This window comes from Danio rerio, chromosome 10, assembly GCF_052040795.2.
Source record: "Danio rerio strain M-AB ecotype USA chromosome 10, GRCz13ab, whole genome shotgun sequence".
Classification (NCBI taxonomy): Eukaryota; Metazoa; Chordata; class Actinopteri; order Cypriniformes; family Danionidae; genus Danio; species Danio rerio.
The window spans coordinates 20,457,501-20,472,567 of record NC_141030.1 but is presented as its reverse complement, the minus strand read 5'-3'; the positions used below and the strand labels follow the sequence as shown (position 1 = coordinate 20,472,567).

The following is a 15,067-nucleotide window of genomic DNA, read 5'->3' as shown; positions in this document are numbered from 1 at the left end:
AACTCAAGTTCTTACTGAAGTATTTCTCACAAACGCTACGTGAGATCTTCCTTTAAGTCTGTCTGTTGTCTGACGCAGACGAGGGAGGAGATTAAGGCACGCAGAAAGGCAAAGAAAAGCATGAGCAAAAAGATTTTATATGTTGTGAATATCACAAGTTTTGTTTTGTGTTTTTAAAAACATTACTAAATCTTTTACACCTATAAATGAAGCACAGCAAAACGTACATACACAAATTTACTCCACGTGAAATTGGGCTTTGCAGAGGAACAAACGCAGACTCCCAGAAAGAAAGAGAAATTTGATGCTAAGGTAATTTCATCTCGATAATTGGGGGGTTTTTGTAATCATTAGACATTAAAAATCTAAATCTAATTTTGATCCCTGCTCTGATGTGCTTCATTGTACTATGTATGGCCAAATATATTAAAGGGATAGATCACCCAAACATGTTTATTTACTCAGCGTTTTACTCACCCTCAAGTGGTTCCAAACCTTTATGGGTTTATTTATTTTGCTGAACACAGAAGAAGATATTTTGAAGAAAGCTGAAAACCTGAAAACAGACTTCTATTGTATGAAAAACAAACACTAAGGGACTCAGTGGTTACAGCTTTTTTCAAAATATCGTCTTTTGTGTTCAACAGAGGAAAGAAACGTAAATAGGTTTGGAATAATTATGGGTAAGTAAGCAAATCAGTTTTAGGTGAACTATCCCTTTAAGGCATTTTATCATAATAGAAATAAAAATATACATTTAGTTGTCCAGAGAATAAACACAAGTAATGGATGTTTTGAACAGCAGAATTTGCATTTTAGGTGAACTGTCCCTTTAAGAGGGGTAGATCATCGCCTAAGGCAGAAAACACTAGATTTACATACATATTTTGAGCTTAACACCTCCCTTGAACACTCGCCAACAGTCATCCAAACTAACAAAATTCAAGACAACCATTACAATCCAAGAACTATACTGCAGCACTATAAACACACGTTAGGGACACAGTATTGTGGCTTACAGGATCCATGTGAAGGCCAACAGTGTGGGGATTTTCAGATGAGGAGTGTGGGGATTTGAGCTTAACCTACACTGATCTTACACACTGAGCTCACGACACACAAGCTCTGAACTCAGACAAGATGAAAGAACAGAATCAATTATCAAATGAAGCCAAACCTTCATGACTTCACAGTGAGCTTGTGTTCTTCAAGGATATAAGGGAGATTAATTGTAATGTGAAATGATGAATTTGTGAAAAGTATTGCATGCAGACGATTATGTAGGAATAACAAAAATATAAATATACATCTGCAAACATGTTTAAAAAAAAAGTATTATTTACTCCAATTATTTGTAAAAAAAAAAAACGCTAAGCATTTGTGCACGAATGGCCTGTAGTTAAATTTTCGTGTTTTGGTTGCCAATTCTTGTTCCTGCCTTTAGACTGAAGTCATTATAATGCACATGTGCATAAAAAAACATATCAATCAATCAATCAATCTATCTATCTATCTATCTATCTATCTATCTATCTATCTATCTATCTATCTATCTATCTATCTATCTATCTATCTATCTATCTATCAATCTATCAATCTATCTATCTATCTATCTATCTATCTATCTATCTATCTATCTATCCAAACACTTTCAGTTGCAAACAAAATGTCAACTTTAAAATGTGTTGTTCCAAATTGTGTTTTCAGGCTTCTAAACCACTTTTGTGTACAATATGTTGTTTTAAGGTAAAAACAAATTAAAGTAAAAACAAACCAACCAATCAACAAAATGTCACATTATAAAATAACGATAACACCTAAAAGATTTGCATAGGATTTTCATGGCCAGGGGAAAAGCAAATGTTGTGTTTTGAATTGCATTTAGAACAGCAAAAATACATGTAAGAATTTGCTTACCCAGAGGCCCTTGCAGTTTGGCTTTCTTAACTGAAAGAAAAACAACAGAGAAATTGGTTAGAAAGAAAGAATAATGGCAGTATTATTGCATGGGTTTCATAATGTACAACGCATGTGTTAAAGTTCAAACACTATAAAAAAAAAAAAAAGATTCACCATAATCCTTTTTTGTTACGCTAACCTTTCTATGAATTACAGAAGGACTGAGACATTTCTAAAAAAATATTAATTCATGTTTTAAAGATAAAGAAAAATCATAGGGTGGACAAGATATGCTTTTTGTACTTTCTTTAGTTGGTTTTCTTGCTGTATAAAGAGATAGCTCACCCCAAAAAATATTTTTCTTTCATTAATTACTCACCCTTACATCCTACCAAACCTCTAAGACCTATATTCATCTTTAGAACACAAATGAAGACAACATCAAGGGTCCTGAAACTCCATGCAATCAGTGGTTCAATCATAATTTTCTGAAGTTACAATAATACTTCTGTGCACAACATAACAAAAATAATGATTGTGAAGAGAAGAAAGTGTTTAATAAAATCGTTATTTATGGTTCTGTGTGCACAACTGAAGATAAATATTCTGTTTTGATGGTGTGCCTGGTTTCTTTCAGGACCCTTGCTGTCCATAGAGGACCAAAGAGCTCTTGTATTTCATAAAAATATCCTAATTTGTATAAACATGAACAAAACTATTGTGAGTCTGGAATGACAAGAGTTATCAAAAGGGATAGTTCATCAAAAATTTCTCACTATTTACTCTCCCTCATGTGGTTCCAAATCTTTAAGACTTTTTTTCTGTTGAAAACAAAATACAATATTTAAAAAAGTAGGAAAAACAAATACTATGAAATTCAATGACTACCAGTACAACATTCTTCAAAATATCTTATTTTGCGTTCAACATAATAAAGAAACTCAAAAATTTCAAAAGGTTTGAAATAAGTGGGAGCTGGGTAATTGATGGCAGGATTTTTATTTCTGAGTAAATTATCCCTTTAAATGGCAGAATTTTTAGGTGAACTATGGCTTTAAGAATTCAATCGAAGTCAATCCAAAAAGTGTTATTCTTTATTTTGGTAACCACCATTTCTGAAACCCCTTTAATGGCACAACTGTAGTCCTGAGTTTAATATGGGAAAATATATAATCACAATATCCCCCATTTTAAATAATTCAATCATTGTTTATTGTTGTATTTTAGTTTAGTTTTTTATATAAATCAGACCAGAACGTTAAAAGATTTTAAACGTATTAAGAATTTGCTTAAGAAAAAGTTATCTCGCACTAACCTACAAGGAGTTTTTTCACATATTTTACTGATTGGATGGATGGCTCAAATATATCCAATTCCATGTTAAAATGTGAATACTTTCTAGCTAAACAAATAGAAATAGGCGGCACGGTAGCTCAGTGGTAAGTACTGCCACCACCAAACGGAAACCTCCCGCTCTCCCTCGGGAGGCTAATACGGAAGTAACTGAAACTGCAATTCATAAAAAATCGGCTAGTCCTGGCTCCATAATAGAGCAAAATTCAATTAAGCCCACTGTTAGAATGGCCAACTTTACAGCAGAAAAAAGGTGTTTACAGCCTGGTACAAAAAACGATTTTGTTTCATAAAGCTAATATTACCCTTGATGACCAATGTGAGGGGGTTATTTATATTAGGTTATATCAAGTTTGCATAAATAAGGGCACGGCCACTTGATTGACAGCTAGGTCTCGCTGTCGCCATCACTTCACCTCAGCTGACAATTAGCCACTGATTTCGGCATATTCATCAACGTATTTGTTTTATGTGGCTTTACACAGTCAGTTGCCTTTTGGGATTATTTCCTGCAATTATCAGATGATATGGGATGCTGTGTGCACTTAACTGTGCTCACAAACCATTCACGTGGCCTCCGTTTCCCATGTGAGTAATGTTATACACTTATACACCATCTCTGTAAATGTATTTGTTTTATTTAAGATCATTTATCTTTTATAATGTTCTTTAGAGCTGTAATGCACTGCAGAATCTGACAGACTGATTAGATGTGGATTGTAGAACAGTCATCTGAAGTGTTGTCAGAGTGTTATGCTAAATTTCATCAATAGTCCTACATTTACTAACACAGACTATATCTGAAGCGTTTGGAAGTAATTTGCGTATTCCACCTGTAGGAAAACATCATAAGAACAACACTTGGCTCAATGTATTACAGCAGTGTTTTTAAAAGACTAAACACTTTATTAATATAGTGTACAGCCAAGCACATGGCCAGAATACAAACGAGTCACATGTGATAGTATTTAGCGTTTTCCCAAAGTAAAGTGTGTCTAAGCCAGGTCTAAGCAAAATGCCAGCAGGTGTGTGTAGCTCCGCTCACTCTCCGCCTCTTTGCCCTTGTTTGGTATCCCGCTGTGAGTGGGATGACGTGTGAACAAAATGGCGACGGTTGGCCACGCCTACTTGTGGCTTCTTTTGCGCTCTTCAGAAACGTATGGGTGACGTCACGGATACTACGTCCATGTATTTTACAGTCTATGGTCACCACACAGCAACTGCTGGCTCGAATCCTGGATAGCATTTCTGTGTGAAGTTTGCATGTTCTTCCAGCGTTCGCGTGGGTTTCCTCCACAGTTCAAATACATGTGACTAAATGACATGTCACAGAATTAATTCAATTAGTGGCCGTAGTGTATGTGACAGTGATTCCCAGTATAGGGTTGCAGCTAAAGGGGCATCAGCTGTGTAAAACAAATGCTGTATAAGTTGGGGGTATAAATAAAGGAACTAAGCTGAAGGGAAAAAAAGGAATGAACGTAAAGATACATGTAGTGGAGTACTGGAGTTTGCTGTCAATATGGCTGTATTGATTTGTCTTTGAAACAACTGTTAAAATGAAAATGACATTTGAAAATGTTTTTTAAAACCCATTACTTTTGCTGCGTAATAAAGAAAATAAAATAAGGTTTAGTTATAAACTTAAATAAACTATAACAGAATAATAATAGTAAACAAAATAAACAAGCAAAAAAAGAACGTATAACACAAATAAGCACATAAAAAGGTTTGTAGAGCAGAAAAAAAAATGATTGCGGAATCCTTGCACGTTTTTTGTTTGGAAAACAAATCTGACGTTTTGAACAATACTCTTGTTTCTGTGTAAGACTTTGGCCACAGAGCCATACAATAACTATTATGGGATTGCGCTGTGATTTAGAGCAGATTACTTCTGATAGCTGCTTGAGCCCTGTGTGCTAGATGAATATGCCAGATGGATGTTGGGATTGGATGCCAGGCTGCAAGACATCACAGTGGATTATGAACGCATATTGCTGTAACCTCTCACTGGAAATCGGAGGTAGCGGACAAACATCTCGTGAGACATGGTGATGTTAAGAGTAAAACAGAGGATAACAAAGTACTAAGAAACATGAGTGCAAGAAACATGATGAACAATCACTCTCTGGTGTTTTTCTTTGGAAGTAAGCGAGATACCAGAGATATCTGAGTGAGTGACCATTTTCCACATTTCTAGCCGAGCGGAAACCGTTGCTAGAGTTTTATTGAGGCCTTAGGGTATGGGTCACTGTGTCAGTGGAATCTCATTGTCACTTATTACTGTGGGTGCCAATAAAGGAAAGTGATGCTATCAGTTTAGATTTAAGCCTTCCTGTGATAGAGCGAGTAAATGAGCTTCACAGAAACTTTATTTGTAGTGCATTTAAGAAGCCTGACGTCCTCAAGTTTACACTACCTGAAAAAAGTCTTGTTGCTTATCCAAGTTTTAGGAACAACAAATAATAACTTGACTTCTAGTTGATCACATGGTATCAGAAGTGGCTTAAATGAATGGCAAAGACCTCTAGATTAGGCTTATTTTACAAAAATAAAATATGATCATGCCTTGATTATTTAAATAGGTCAGAAAGTTCCGACTTGGACAATAGTCTTACCATTTAACAGAAATAATTATATTATTATTAAAATAATTATGATTGCCATGAGCCTGGAGGACTGCATCCATACATCCCTGAAATGACTCAAATAACTTATTTATAAAGTCATCTGGAATGGCAAATAAAGCATTCTTGCAGGTCTTCCATGCTGCGTCCCAATTCGCATACTTATACTACGCCCTAAAAGTATGTACTTTTTTTGTGAAGGAAATTTTTGTACTTTTGAGAGTGCAATTGAAGAGTATGCAAGCTATGGGACAGACTACATCCTCTTTAACAGATCGTTGTGTTACTTAGTTATGCCACTGTCAATCATCCACACACCATTCACATTTCTGTCGTATTTAATTTCCTACCTTATTGGAGAAGCAACAGCAGGTTAATCTCCCATTCACAAGTCTTTCATGCAGAGAAATCTCAGGTCTTCTGATAATTCTGCATTCAGACGTTCAGACATCCAAACGTGTTTTTATACAAGTCCAGTAATATTGTTGCAGATCAAATATAACACAGATAGTGTGATTTAAATATTTTCCAGTGGGCTAGATATTGACTAACAGTCATTCAAACATCTATACCGAAGCCTCTCTACTTGACAGCTGGTCTCTCGCGTCCATCATGTTTGTAGTTAATTTACACTTTTCTCACGCGTTTGTAGTTCTGATCAAATTCCTGTCTAATGCGCAATGTATTGTGGGCAATATCAGGGGTAAGAGTATGGACGCTTCCACACTTTATTTTTTTACCGGAAATAGCAAACCATCCGGGCACCTCTGGCATAGTCTTTTCAACATACTATGGTTTGGGACATACTAATCATATTTTCAAATACTATTTAGTACGGATTGTATGCGGACTGGGACGCAGCACCAAAGTTAATCAAGATTCTTTGGATTCATCTTCAGTGCCTCCTCTATCATTCATGCTCAATCATGTGCATGCCTGGTGACTGGGCTAGCCAATCATGGAGCAACTTGACCTTCTTTGCTTTCAGGAACTTTGATATGGAGGCTGAAGTATGAGAATAAGCGCTATCCTGCTGAAGAGTTTGCCCACATTTAAAGGCTTAACTAGATTAATTAGGTTAACTAGGCAGGTTGTAATTATGCAAGTTATTGTATAACGATGGTTCGTTCTGTAGACAGTCAAAAAAATGTAGCATAAAGAGGTTAATAATTTTGTCCTTAAAATGGTTTATAAAAAAAAATTTAAAACCACTTTTATTCTAGCCAAAATAAAACAAATAAAGACTCTCCAGAAGAAAAAATATCAGACATACTGTAAAAATTCCCTTGCTTTGTTAAACATCATTTAGGAAATATTTAAAAAAGAAAAAAATTCAAAAGGGGGGCTATTAATTCTGACTTCAACTGTACATAATAAACATAATACACACATTATCTTATGTCAAAACAAACTTTTATTTTGGATGATATTAATCTTAGCCCAGCACTACTTTTAATTTATGTCAAGCAAAATTGAAGAACAAACATGCATGCTATTTTGAACACAATCAAGTTGAAACTAATGTTATTTAGGGTTTATTTCATGACAACAGCTTACCAAAGCTTTTTTTCCAGAAAAAAACAAAACCAAAATTCTGGCCAGTAAACACCTTCAAACCATTGTTTTGTGTTAGTTACAAAATAAGTGGTTGTCGCTCTGAGACTCTTCCTAATTTACTGTCGATTCTGTGACAGCCACCAAACACATGCTGCTCATTTTCATATCTGCTCTGTTCATATTTTTTGTATATCATACTGCTCAAGCAGCCTTATGGCATAACGTTGCTTTCTATGCATAAAAGCTTACTAAAAATAGCTAAATGATATATAATCCACAAAAGTGATTCTGGGATTATCTCTGCAACTTCTTGAGCTCTTTAAAAAAACACCAGGTAAAGCAGGAAATGCTGTGCATTAAGCAGAAAGTGGAATCGATGCGTCATAGTGTGACTGCTGGTGTGTATCATTCACTTTCGACCCTGCAGAAGCTGGATGACTGAACGGACAGAGCAACAGATGGCCAGAGGATTACATTCACAACCCCCCCACTCAGTCCAGCACTCCTCACCGGCAGACACACTCGCACTCTATACCTCTGGAGCACTACTAATAAACCAGTCACATTCAAATCTTTTGAAAATGACATTTCTTCTGACATTTAAATTAAAACAAGCTTTTAGCTTGGTGCATTTACCTTACCTAAAGGGACAGTTCAACTAAAAAAGTTAATTCTTTTATTAATTACTCATCATCATGTTGTTCAAAACCCCCCCAAGGCCTCTATATACTGCAACAGGGCTTTGCAATATGACAATATAGTATATTTTGTATAAACTAAATTAAACGTAAATAAAAAGCTTTACATATGCATTATATTGTTCATACTGTGGTGTCACAAAATACATAGTTTACGGTAATTTTTTTCATAATTTATAAGGCAATATTAGGGCAAGTAGGGCAATATTATACCTTTTTATTTAGATGCAGACATAAAAATTAATTACAGCGTTGTGCAAAAGTTGCGATCTTGAAAGCACAATGCTTACATTTTGCATTTTATTTAGCAGTATTTTATGTATGACCTGTATTCATTAGGTTTGAAAAATGCTATATTTCAGTAATATTTATTTAACATTTTTACATTCTTAATCAAAGAATTAGTTTCAAATCAAGTCAGAAATATGACCACATATGAATGACCGTTGCTGTCCATGGAGGATAAGGGAGCTCTCAGATTTAATCTAAACTATCTAAATTTGTGTTCTGAACACAAACAGCAGTCTAGAGTTTAGAACAATATGAGGGTGAGTAATTAATAACGGATTTAAAATTTTGGGGTGAAAAATTATATAAACTGTATTGAATATGATATGACCTATTTACGATGCATCTTTTCCGATACAGTCAATCTGTCATTTGCTTCAGAAATCTGATAATTACTGGCATATCTAGATCATAGATCCTCTTTGGAAGTTTTTGGAAAATGCATTTTGAAAGAATTTTTTCTTTTACTTTTCACAAAAGACTTGAATTACTAACCGATGGACAAATGTATAAAAGATGGCTCTATAGTGCCTTTTCACATTTCTGGGTTTCTCAGTAGCAGAAGGTGTCGTAAACTTAGAGCGAAGTAAATCATAGAGTACAACAAATAATTTTTTTACAATCCTATTTGCTGAAATAATAAAAGAAAAAACTCCACAATGGTGTTATCAAGACTTTTAAAAAAAGGAAAATAACTGTGCGAGACTGATGCCGGCAGCCAGAGGAAAGAACAACATCAAATTTACTTTCAGCCCCATAGATGCTGCATTAGAAACACCTTGCATACACGATAATTCGTTTTTGTAATTTGACACAAAGATGATATAATACATTCATAAATGCATAAAAATGTTCATATATTCAAAAAATTAGGTATAAAATTAGGGCTGCATGATATTGGACTTTTTTTTTTGCAATACATATTGTGATATGAATACAATTTTACATTTACAATTACAATGAATACAATTTTAGATGAGTTGAATAATTAATTAGAAAGAATTTATACTTTTAGATAGATTGGGATAATTCTTTACAGGAGTGTATAAAATATAATAAACAATCTACAAGCATAGATAAATTCAATAAATAAAAAATATAAATTAAATAAACAGCATTTTATTGTTTTCCAGAGAAATCAATTTGTATTCAGGTATATAGTAAATGTACAATCAAATGTAAAACATTACTGCATATTCTTCGTTGTATAATCAATCAAATTAATCGTTATCAAATTAAATATGGTACAATTTCCCATTTAAAACATTAGACACAAATAATTTTTTTTCTGATATACAACAATTGTTTGCAGGGAATTTATTTATTTTATCTTGAACATTCCAAGTGGAAAAAAAAAAGTTTAATGAGATTTTCTAATTTTGCACAACTAGTAACATTTGCATCTTATTAAGACAGGGATTTGCCTTCAACTACTATCAAATTTAGAGCCATCTTTATATATGGATGACATGCCTAAGCCAGCAAAGCTACAAGCACAAAAGTAGAGCAAAATAAATAAAACCAATACATATAAAGAGATTTGATATTTGGCCAATAATCACGTGATTTCTTCTGTGCCTAATGTAATTAATTCTGCAAAACAGCAGAACAACTATATCCAAATGTATTCTCTGCTTTTCCATAAATGTTTTAAGCACACTTGCATTATGAGATACCTCCTACATCAGGGGTCACAATGAGTAAGCAGCAAGTGATAGCATTAGAGATGTAAAACTCGGCCCTCCATGCAATGCTTCATAAATACAATCCATCAACACACACGAATACAAAGCCGCCTGTTCAATAACTCCTTTATCTTTTTAATTAAACATAGTGACCACAGGAGAACAGCAGCCCATATGACTATAATAAAGACGATCTGATAAATGTCAGCAAACGTGCAGCAATTAAATTATTTTTCAAAGCCCAACATACAGGTCTATAGAGACAGGGCCAAAGTGGTAACAGTAACAAAACGCACGTCCATCTGACCCCATATGAGCATAGAGTGTGTGTTTGTATAATGTATTCACATCAAAACGGCTCATTTGTGTGTGTAATGACATCACCATGGAGATGCACCTTTTGTCTGAAGAGCAATAAATAAGGAAACAAAACCCTGATGAAAGAGGCAGACGGTGAGTCAGAAAGGCCAGAACGCTTCTTAGGTTAGTCTAAATACAGATAATACATTACAGAGGAAGATGTGCAACAAACTGTGCTCCGTTCATGCAACCAAACCTGCACTAGGAAGGGAAGAAAGAAGCTTATGTTCACTGCTCCCTAATAACTGGGAACGGTGTTTGTATGAGCTTTCAAGATGTTCTCCAAATTAAGCACAGGCTGCACTTTATTTGTGCAGTTCAAAATTAAACAAAGAGAAATGCATGGCGCAAAGACAAAAAGTCAATTTTTGGTGACTGCATTAAATTAAACTTAAAAAACAGGCCTGTAGGCAGCCTGGTGAAGGGGTGGTTCTTTTTTCTCAAATTGTTGACTTTTTTGCAGTTATTTATCCCATTTTGAATGTAATTATGAGGTTTAAATACTACATTTAATGACATTTTAAGCACTATTTTAGCTGAACTAGCTTGGTGATCATCAAAACTACAATTTTTAATGTACCAGAAATATGTTCTAAAGATTTAGATTAAAGAAATGTGAAAACAAAAAAATCATATAATTCAAAAAAAAAGAAAAGTCTATTGTCATTTATTGGGCAAAAAAACTGGCAGACACATTCAACTTTCCTCAGTCAGAAATTGGCCATTTGAATAATAAACAATTAAAACATAATACTAATAATAATAATAATAATAATGTAGAGTTTCACTATTTTTTTCTAGCCTCTCTTGTAAAAAAGTGAGCTTGAAAATTCATAGATAACAACAAAAGCCTAATTATTATTAAAGTTAACTTTACTATGGGCCGCTTTTGGTACTTTGCATCTTTTTATTGATAATTTTTTCTTTCAAGAATAAGGTCCAAGATTTAGAAAAAAAGTTACTTGTAAAATGATTTTTGTATTTAACAATAACACATAGGTCAATAGTGAAAGTTGACTTCACTTACGTCAGATTCTGCATGGTCTTAAAGCCTTTAATGGGTTATTTCCACAAATGAAGATGTCAGCAGTCAAAATAGGACAAGTGATCTCATGCATGAGGCAAATTCTGGACCTTTGTCAGTGGGGGTGGGTCTTTCAAACCACCGGAACTACTTAATAAACTTCATAAAACAATATGTGACTGTACTGTATTTTGTCATACAGTAAATTAAATAACTATTATTATTAATTTAATGTCTTGCTAACAAATGGGAAAACCAGTTTGGTAAAGAGTAGTAAAGAATGCAAATTAAAAACATTTATTCATTTTAGCTATTTCATTGCTGCACTGTGATCCTAGATGTATTTTAGTTTGTTTTAGTTGTATCTTAAACTGTTGAATTTTTATTTTAAGACAGTTCTGGTTTATGTTTTTTTTTTTTTTTTTTTGTTTAAATAGATACATTTGTACATTTTATTTAATTGGAAGCACTTGGGGTTTGTTTGCTTGTCTGATTGTCTTGGTTGTTTATTTGAAAATCCTGAAAAGAATAAAAGGTAAATAAATAAAATGTTATTTTGATTAAGAATTATCTGATCAAAATTACAACAATTTTCAATTAATAAAACACAACTTTTGCCTTAAACATCTTAAATGTAATGACAGCAGCTCTCCATTGTACCGTAATGCCTTGCCATCAGTTGTTGAGCTCAAAGACTGGAAAAAGCAGCTCCTAAACCTTCAGTTCTCATCTTGCTGAACCTGTGACACTTTAAACCCACGTTACCTCTCTCAGGTAAATCCTCCAGTGCATCTTGGATGGGTAAAAAGTCCAAATCGCAACATCTATTGGTGTGTCTCAGGGCTCTGTGGTCAGACCAACTATTGTCTCTATCTATTATTCAGAAACCATTTCTATCACTGCTTTGCTGATGACATTTTACTCTACCTCTACCTTCTGTCATCTCAGCATGGCAGACAGTCTTTTCTTGCTAAATGTAGGATCACCACCTTTAAATAAGCTTTGCCAAGACAAACCCAGATATCTATAGAGCTAGATGCATTAACTAGGACTTCCACATAGGCATGGGATGACAACCGGTTTCAAGGTATACTGTGGTTTGGAAAGGTCAAGGTTTTAAAACTGCCAAAATTTTCTTCTATACAGTTCCTATTTGTATAATGTATGTCAATATATTGTCACCTTCGAATTATAAAGTTGTATCTGTGTTCTGAATAATTTTGAGATATTGAGCTTCAAAGTCTTTGCATCATAGAAAAGAGTATGTGTGTAACATCCGTTTAAAAAAAAAGTTTAAAATGTAAACATCTTATAAAAATATACGATAATGTGAATAAGTTGTCATTTAATAAGAATATGTATAACTCAATTTTGACAAAAATGTCAAAAAGAACCTTATAATTATAAGATGACGATATGTTTTTTTTTTTTAGGATAAACAGATCTTTTTGTCAACTTGTGACCTTCAACTAGTAACACACTTTTCTATCTTTATTCTTTTTTTTTTTTTTTTTTTACTTGTGGTAACATTTTATTTTAAGGTGTCCTAAATGCTGTTCATGTAAATCCAAATCCTGAAATCATCTAGTTCCAGTTATACTAACAAAGAAGAACAATGAGGAAACTACAGCACAATTGAAACCATGCAGATTTCTACAACCGGTTTTCCTCCAACGAATTCAAACTTTAACTGCAAACACTTTTTGTGTGAGTAAAAGGGACATTTGAGGACACTGTAAATTGGTATAAAAAAGGCTTAGAACATTTAAATTATAAACCAAAAAAGAAAAACAATCTCTTGTGAGACGCACTCAAATTTGATAGTAGTTTGGTTCCTGCACAAGCATTTACTTTGACTCTCTCTGAATAATTGACTTGTCTGGAGATCCTCAACATGTTTTTGTCTGCAAGTGTTACTGTATATGTGCAAATCTGCTTGTCTCTACTGACTCTCTGTTTTACTTGAATAACTTCACTTATGCCACTCTAGATTAACAAAGGTTCCTGAGGAAAGGAGGTGATGGGGGTAGTAAAAGGCCTGCATGGTTTCCTGTCGGCAAGCAAGGAAAGTCTGCTGTTGTTAAATCAAACCAAATGCAACACCACTCCTTTAAAAACCTCATGGTCACTGTGATTCATAGAAGACAAGTTTACAAAGTTGCGTTTTAGTCAGAGTCTCATCTCCCATTCCCTTTAAGAGTCAGTTGCATTGCGCCATGGCGCATTTGCTATTTACATGGAGGACTTTGTAAGTGTAAAAACTGAACGCTTTACAAACAAAAAAAATGTTAAACAGAGCATCTGCAGCACAAGGATAAAGAATTTGGCCTTTACTTTCACTTTCTATTTCTCTCTTTTTGTGAATAAGGAAACAGGGTTGTACGCACAGACATCCATTAGCCTAAATAATGAATTTAGTTTGTTTAGCGCAAAGATTTGTTTCAAAACTTTTTTTAAACCAGCAAATGAATAAATGAGCAATAATAACGAAGTGTGGTAAAAAAACAGAGCTATATCCAAAATGTCCTATATGCCCCAAATGGTTGAAATCCAGACAGGTGAACATATCTAAGCTTGTTTTAATAAAACAAAAATAAATATGCATATAATAAATTATACTACTAATAAAAATAACATTATACAAAAGAAAGTTGTCATAAATAAACAAAAAAAATATGAGTCCACATACGAGTCCAAAAAGTGGCACAAATGGATTTGCTATTTAAAAAAACCTGGTGGAACATGGAAAAATTAAGGTAGCATTGGGCTGAAAATAGCAACACATCAGTGAGACACATCTTGCGACTTATTACAACGGGTGTATGAAAGGGCCCTATGTCAAATAAATTCACCGTATATCAAGCTGCATTTCATATAAATGTAACACTGTGTAAAATCATGGATGTATACTTGCCTGCCAAAATAAAAGCTTACAGATGTTTTATGTGAACAAGATGGGAAAGAAAAATATGTGAAAAAAAAAATTATGAAAGAAAACTAAAATATAAATATAAGTAAAGTATATTTGAACAGCAATTGGATTTTTTGTTTAAAAGATGTTTGTTTTAAAATATAATATATTAAAATTATAAATAAATAATGTGCAATAATGCAATATCATCATGAATATTTTATGAATTATTTTCAGATCTAATGGGTCACAATATGTGTAGGGTGAGCCCCAAACCATGAGAATCAGACAAAATATCAAACAAAAAAAATGTTTTTTAAACTGACATCCCTGACAATAAATTATTTTTTAATCCATTAATCCATTCAATCATAACTGCAACATTCCTCTGTATCCAGCTGATATTTACATGCATTTTAAGTAAGATACATTACCACCTGGTATTACGGTGTGTTCAAATAGTCCTTTTGGCTATTGTGTTTGGATTTTCCCTTCCCTCTTATTTTGCCACACTTGTATGATGGAACAGTCGACTCAACAAACCCATGTTATGCAGCCTATGAGTGGGTAAAAAGGCAACAAATAAAAATCAAATCTGATGGCTTTAGTACATGGCAATGAGGTATGGATACCTTATTTTGGTGCATTTTCTCAAAACATGGATT

The 15,067-nt window shown here is 33.7% G+C and overlaps 1 protein-coding gene across 35 annotated transcripts in view; it reads right to left on the bottom strand.

The window, feature by feature from the left end:
• The window catches only part of unc13bb (unc-13 homolog Bb (C. elegans)), a 150,867-nt gene that overhangs the window by 133,711 nt on the left and 2,089 nt on the right, over positions 1-15,067 (bottom strand). For 34 of the 35 annotated variants that reach the window (XM_087270339.1, XM_087270338.1, XM_087270345.1 and 31 more), the window contains exon 2: positions 1,918-1,947. In XM_087270339.1, coding sequence (XP_087126465.1) covers positions 1,918-1,947 — 30 coding nt within the window. Of the gene's footprint in view, positions 1-1,899; positions 1,948-15,067 lie in introns of all 35 variants that reach the window. The other variant, XM_087270364.1, reaches the window with a different exon arrangement.